This window comes from Gavialis gangeticus, unplaced genomic scaffold (genome assembly GCF_001723915.1).
Source record: "Gavialis gangeticus isolate Ggan-Ray unplaced genomic scaffold, GavGan_comp1, whole genome shotgun sequence".
Taxonomy (NCBI): Eukaryota; Metazoa; Chordata; order Crocodylia; family Gavialidae; genus Gavialis; species Gavialis gangeticus.
In genome coordinates this window covers 78,266,504-78,273,384 of record NW_017729031.1, presented here as the reverse complement: position 1 = coordinate 78,273,384, position 6,881 = coordinate 78,266,504, and the positions used below count along the sequence as shown (strand labels likewise).

The 6,881-nt window shown below is 42.7% G+C and overlaps 1 protein-coding gene across 1 annotated transcript in view; it reads left to right on the top strand.

The window, feature by feature from the left end:
- The window catches only part of HECW2 (HECT, C2 and WW domain containing E3 ubiquitin protein ligase 2), a 239,849-nt gene that overhangs the window by 175,573 nt on the left and 57,395 nt on the right, over positions 1-6,881 (top strand). The window contains exon 18 of the mRNA XM_019523126.1: positions 1,556-1,665. Within this exon, the coding sequence (XP_019378671.1) occupies positions 1,556-1,665 (110 nt within the window). The remainder of the gene's footprint in view (positions 1-1,555; positions 1,666-6,881) is intronic.

The window sequence follows — 6,881 nt, the reverse complement described above, 5'->3', positions numbered from 1 at the left end:
CAGAAAACTATGGGAGGGAACTGATGGGGAAAAAAGTGATTATCTGAGGAAAACAGTGCTGCAAGAAAAATGTAAACCCACTGCTATCCAGTCTGATTTAAGAATCCAGTGCAAGAAAAAAAGTAAATGGGCTTGTTCTGTATCCTTTAAAATTGTTCCATTTATAGCCATTCTTAAAAGGTCTAAGTATAGATTAGTGTGGTTCAGACTTTCACACAAGTAAAGCATTTGCTCTTAATCCTTCACTGTTCAAGGGGGTTTTCTGTTTAGCGCTAATTTGTGAGGGTCCATGTTTTTTAATGCTAGTGCTTGACATATAATTTTAATATCTGAATTGAACATTGAGCTTGTAACCTCTGAGCTGTGCAGACTGATTTTGCTCTTTTTATTCATGGGAAATTTGGTTACAGCTCTTAAGGAATGGGGAGTTACTTCAGTAAGGCCCATTTGATTATTAATCTAGAAAAGTAGGCAGTTAAGAGCTCAGTCTTCATTGTGTCCTCCACATTATAGTCACATTCACAGTATATTTGAAAAAAATTGTACTGTGCTCTTCTGGGGAAATGTTAATTTGTCCATAGAGAAAACATTTAAAATATTAGTATCTCCTTCTAAAGCTGTGTTGACACTAGTTAAAATCAGAATGAAGAGAATTAAACAAAAACACATAGAAATTTATTCACCAAACATGAAAAGTGTATAATTTTATAACCTATAAAACTAGTTTCACTGTATTTTTATTTTAATAAAGATAGTGCTAATTATTGCCATTGCTATGAATGTCTTTTCTATTATTCGGAAACAATTATTGTAATGGAAATAAAGTAATATGATATTTTGTAATTGGTATCTCTCTTCTGTGGAAATCCAGTAATTAATGTAATGAATTTGTAAAGGAGACAAATAGTACCAAATCCCCTAAAACAGCTTTAATCTGATTTTTCAGGTTTTATTTTATTTTAACCTGCCGTCTAAAATCATATAAACTGAACTAACAGGCAGTCACTATAACCAAAAAAAGGCTTTGGTTTGGGATGAACCTGCTTTGTGGAAAAATCCTAATAGAAACCATTCGTGCTAAGGTGATGCATTATAGATTTCTATGTTTTTGAAGTGTGCATCAGAACAGTCACCAAACTGATGAGTTATTTGTCAAGTTAACTGTAAGAATGACAGTGATGTAAATAGTGATGTAAAAGGAAAGGTGGGGTAAGTTAGGAAAGCAATGTAATGTTCCTATATATTTTATTTAGATTTACAGAACCAGAAGGAAAAGAAACAAGAGGCAGCATGAGTTGGTAGCCCAATGATGTGGGCGCTCCCATGGAGGAAGAAAGTCCTAGCTTCTGGTCCTTGCTGCTAGGGTTATTTCTGTTTTTTAACCGATGACTGTCTAATGTAAAATATAGACCTAACCCTGGCAATGGACTGGAACTCTCATCACTAGGCTCCAGATTGGTTTTGGAGGACTTTGTCAGATGTCTGTTGCTAGTAACCAGAATAGAGTCTTAGATCAAATAAACACCGTCTATCTTCTCTTGTTCCATTTTACCAGTTTGTTTGAAGAAGAGATAATGTCATATGTGCCGCCACATGCCTTACTTCATCCCAGTTATTGCCAGTCCCCAAGAGGCTCCCCAGTTTCCTCGCCTCAGAACTCTCCAGGTAAATTTCATTGGTGTTTCAGTAGGTTCTTTAAGGAACAATTTTGAATATTTAATATGGGCCAAATCCTGATCTAAAATTCTTGTTACCTTTACTGAAACGAGGACTTGGCCCTCTGGGAACAAAAATGGTAAAAATTTATGTGTTTGACTTTTTTGACGGTGATTATTTCATTAAAGGAGCATCAGCAACATTTTCCAGCAGTAAGCTGAAATGACCCAGATTGGGTTCAAGGTTGGCCAGCGATAGGACCCAGCTACTGCCACCACTAATGTTTCTACCTGCCTCCCAGCCACAGTGTGGCACTGGTGAAGTTCCCTGCTGGTCAGCCACAGGCTGGTATAGAAAAAGACCCCCATCCATCAAACACCACCAAACCCCCCATTTTGTAGGTCAGATCTAGTGGCTCCATGGGCTAGATCTGACCTGTGAGCTATAAATTGCTAATCCATGCATTATAGTAACAGGTCTGGTTCTGCATATTTCTTAATAGAACTTATTTTGTAAAATATTAAATCATCCCATGAGCTGAGAGCACAGGTAGTGAGATTGAGGACCCACTGTGGTCCAAGAGAGGTAGAAATCATAGAAATATCATAAGCAAATAAAGTGAATATAACATTACTTACTCATCACTTCTGAAGAGCCCCACATGCAGCAGGGGGCCTTGGGGATCACGCCTGCTGGGCAGGATCTGGTGAGTCAGGGTTTTTTTTTCTTTTTTTCTTTTTTTTAAGGGCCAGGAGCTGGGGGCTGGGAAAGTGGGTGGGGTTGGGGAGCTTAAGGCAGAGTCCCCCACGTGGCATGGGGCAGTGGGAGGCAGCAGTGATTGCCCCCCACCCAGCAGCACCCAGTGAATCGGGGCTTTTTTTCCAAGGTGCCAGGAGCTGGGGCCGGACGGGGCTGGGAGAGCAGGTGGGGGATGGGCCTGTGTGATTTGGAGATTCAGTTGATTTGGCAGCAGCTGAATCTCCAAACCAGATTCCGCTGAATCAAATCACTGTCCCCTGAATTGTCTGAATCCGAGGCAAATACTAGCCGCTTTGCACAGGCCTACCAGACCTGTCTTGCTAGAGAGCAGAAGACATTTTTGACCAGCTAAACTATGGCTATTTACAGGTGTCGATTTCTACCAGTAAGTTCTTACTGGTAGAAAAATAGCCCAGGAGCTGGAGTGTACATGCAGAGCTACCCAGACGAGCTCCCCAGCCAGGGGGCATCCTGGGTCATTGCCACTCTTAAGAAAGTCCATTAATTGATAGTCTGTCCTTTTTTCTGCCTGGGAAGGGTACAGGCCATCAAGTGGCAATTAGCAGCTACTGAAAAGCAGCAGCTGCCACAGACAGCCCTGGGAGAGTGCCCCCATCATCCTGCCAATCAGCATTCTGCTGTAATGACAAAGGTCGGAGAGCCTTGCCACAGTGGCACAACAGCCTGTCTTGCCCTGCGCAGATCCAGGCCAGATAGTGGGGCAAGCGAGGGCATTGCAACATGGCAGGAACTCATTCTGGTGAGAGGGTTCCCCTGCAGGAGAATGACCCCCACCCACCAATCTGCTGATTTGTAGTGAAGGAAAATTTTTCAGGGGAGGCTCCTCACAGGGCTCCAGTACAGTTTGCCCCTATGCAAACTACCAGAGAGCCAAGGGAGAACAGAGGACTGTGGGATATCGACTGTTCTTCACACCCAAAAGAAGTATACAGCCATTCAAGCTAGATTGGGAGGAGGGACATCATCTTGGTAAGAATCCAATCTAAATTCTTACAGAAGAGCCAGTTCTGTTCCTCGAAACGCCTCTTGAACAGCCGTACATTCTCTTTTTGTGCAAGGAGAAAAGCTTTTCTTCTGGCACTAATATAACACCCATTCATGGCCTGTGATTCTTTACAAGCTGTAGTGTCTTGGGGCCATGCGAAATGAATTGGTGTTTTCAGTCCAGCTCTGGTAGGTTTCCTCATCATTGCAAGTGGTACTGGCATCCTTATTAGCATTTTGACCAAAAGAACCAAGTTTTGAAACCTTAATTAAGCAAAACATGTAAGCATGTGCTTGATTTTAAGCATGTGAGCGGTCTCATGATTTTGGAGCTTGAATGAGGAGACCTAAATACACCTTAATGCTGAGAGGTGATCCTTTCAGTTTGTGGTGGCTGGCAAGATTGCACTGTTACTTCCCCATGCAGTACAGATTCTGTAGAACAGAAGAGTTGTGACAAGCAAGCAGGTTTGTGAGCATTAACAGTCACTTTAAAAACATTATATAAACCAAAATTAAAAATATAAATTGAAAAAAATCCATTTGTATGCTCATTCTTTTGGGAAAAATAATGGTATATTATTTAGGTAGGTCTTGTCCTAATTTTTGTGAGGGGTAAGAGACATCCAAATAGGTCTGCAAAATTTTTGTTTTCTTTAACTCTCACCTTCCAAATTGAAATGAAATGTTGCATTAGGAGCAAAATTATCTAAGATAAAAATTTCAAAATAAGGTAACATCTGTTTTCCGAAGTGGCTTAGGCATTTAAGAACCCGAAGGCCATTGACAGTCAAGGGACTTATAAAACAAAAAACCTAACCCACTGTAACAGTTCTGAACAGCTTAATGTAATGCATCCAGGCACAGTGGCCTATACCTGCTGTAATTCTCCAGTATTTTATTTTAAATTATAGCACTGTCATAATTTTCTTTGTAAAATATAATACTAATGCTTCTCTCATTATTTAGTTTTGTCTAGCATCGTTATATGCCAGTTTCCTATAGATCAGAGCAACAGTAACAAGGGCCTAATCTCTTAGGTGCATAAAAGCTGCATACATTGGAACTTTATGGAATTGTCTGTTTGGCAGTAAGCAGGATGAATATTTTTCAAATATCTGTTAAAAAGTTGTTAATTCAAATTAAATTGAACTATATCCCCTGTGACGTCCATGTAAATCAATTTGAAGTTCACAAATGTTGCTGGAATTACTTTATTGGAGAATATAGTTATAGAAAAAAATGTGGGGGGGGTTGCCACAGTCTAGTAAATAAGAGGTGTCTTAAAGGTATTTACTAAAATTATACATAAATAAATCAAATAACTTATTTCTGACACCAACCCATGAGGAGGCTTTTATCAAAAAGTTATGTACATTGATCTCCTTTCCTGAGATTAAATAGCCTATGCCCTGTCCTTACAAGCAAGGTAAAACATGAAAGCAAAACCTGTCCTAAATGTCAATAGACTTGAGCTCTGCTGGACCCACTGGGGACATGTCACTGCAAGCATGCCACTACAATTATTCCCCTGCTTAAATTGGAAGGTGTCAATTTAAGGTACTCAGCTGATCTCAACTGCAGAAAGCAGATTTTGAAAGTACCAAGGGCCTAAGCATGTAAGACTTGTAACTGAAAAAGGCAACTTGAAACTGCATATTGAACAAAATGAAAAAAAATTGCAAACACTGAGCATAGTTAGGAAGTTCTCGCTGCAAGAATCTTTTGCTAGTCCGGCAGACTTACATATGCACCAGTGGAATTTTCCAGACAGCTGTCATGGACTGTGATTCATTTCACTCTTAATACATACTTTGTTGCTGTGGAAAGAATGCTACCTCTTTCCACAAGGCCCAGGAGCTGGCAGAGGCATGACAGGTTTATAATAAATTAGGTTCTCTTGAGGCGACTATGACAGGACCTGGCCCTTGAGGCTGGGTGTGGTGCTCCCTTGTGGCCCCACTTGTACTGTTTGCCCCACTCTGGCCTTCCCTGGGTATCACCCTGCTGTCATGCCTTGATAGTGAAATCATTATTCAACTGAGGAGGTGACCCTCAGAGACCAGGTTGAGCTTGGGGTGCTTCACCTGGCCCTGCTCATCACCAGGCTCTTAGCATCTTGAGCAGGGCTCTTTTTATTCTCAGTCCCAGCCAGATCACTCAACACAGTCCCCTTGGTCTGACCCTGCTGGCACAGTCTCTTTGCCCTGGACTCTTGGCCCTACCCTGGTCCCCAGAATTACAGGCGCACCTCTCTAGCCCCATCTGTGGCCTCTTCGGTGGCCTTCTTCCACCCCTTCAGCCGCTTGGATGCCTCATGGCTATGAAGAAAACCTCCAACTAAAATCTCTAACACCTCCGGGTACACTCACAGTGGGAAAACCTTCTGTGATATGGCTAGTGGATTCCCAGTAGCTCCTGAGTATCTCCATCCCTGTAACTGTTGCCCACGCAGCCCTTCAGAGGACTTCCCTCCACCACTCTCATGACTAGAGAGCCCCTGGCCTTGAAGGCAAGCCTGTATACAGGCTAGGTCCACCTGGTCAACTGATCTTGTTTCTGAGCCCAGGCACAGGAGTGCCCTATAATTCCCAATGCAGGCCTGTCTCCCTCCAGCCTACTTCCTAACAAGCAGCCTCACGTTCCTGCTCAGTTTTTCCTAGTTGAATAGCCTCTGCTTTTCCTCTCCACTTCTGTTTCTGACCTGCTTGTCTCTCCCCATCTATTCCCTGCTGCCTATATGGAAGGAGCTCTTCTCCCCATATGGTCCAGAGATGGGCTTCTTGCTTATTTCTAGAAGAGTATTTGTACAGTCTGGGTTCTTGTCTCTGGACTACAAAGGTTCAGTTCATAAAGCGTCCACTCTGTCCTCCCTTGCTCTTCAGTGCTCTAATAGTAACAGGGCCAGGGTTCCACATTACGGGGACCTTCTCATCAGGTTTTGTTATTTTAATTTTCTTTTAATTTCATATATTTCGTAGCTATTAGGGCTGGAAGGGATCTCGAAAGATCATCAAGTCCAGCCCCCTGCCCCAGGGGCAGGAAGTCAGCTAGGTTCAAAGGATCCCAGCAAGATAAGCATCCGAACATTTCTTAAAAGAGTCCAGAGTAGGTGCCTGCACCACCTCTGGAGGGAGTCTATTCCAGGCCTTGGGGGTTCAGATAGTAAAGAAGTTTTTCATAGTACTTAGTACTTAGGGTTGGAAGGAACCTAAACAGATCATCAGGTATGACTCCCTGCCCCCAGCCAGGAATGGGAGCTGGGATCATATCACCGCAGCAGAATATCTGTCCAGTCTCCTCTTGAAGACCCCCAAGGTAGGGGAGAGCACCACCTCACTTGGGAGCTCATTCCAGAGCCTGGCAGCCCTAACTGTAAAGTAATGTCTCCTGATGTCCAGCCTGAACCTTCTCTCTAACAATTTGTGGCCGTTATTCCTAGTAACCCCAGGTGGTGCCCC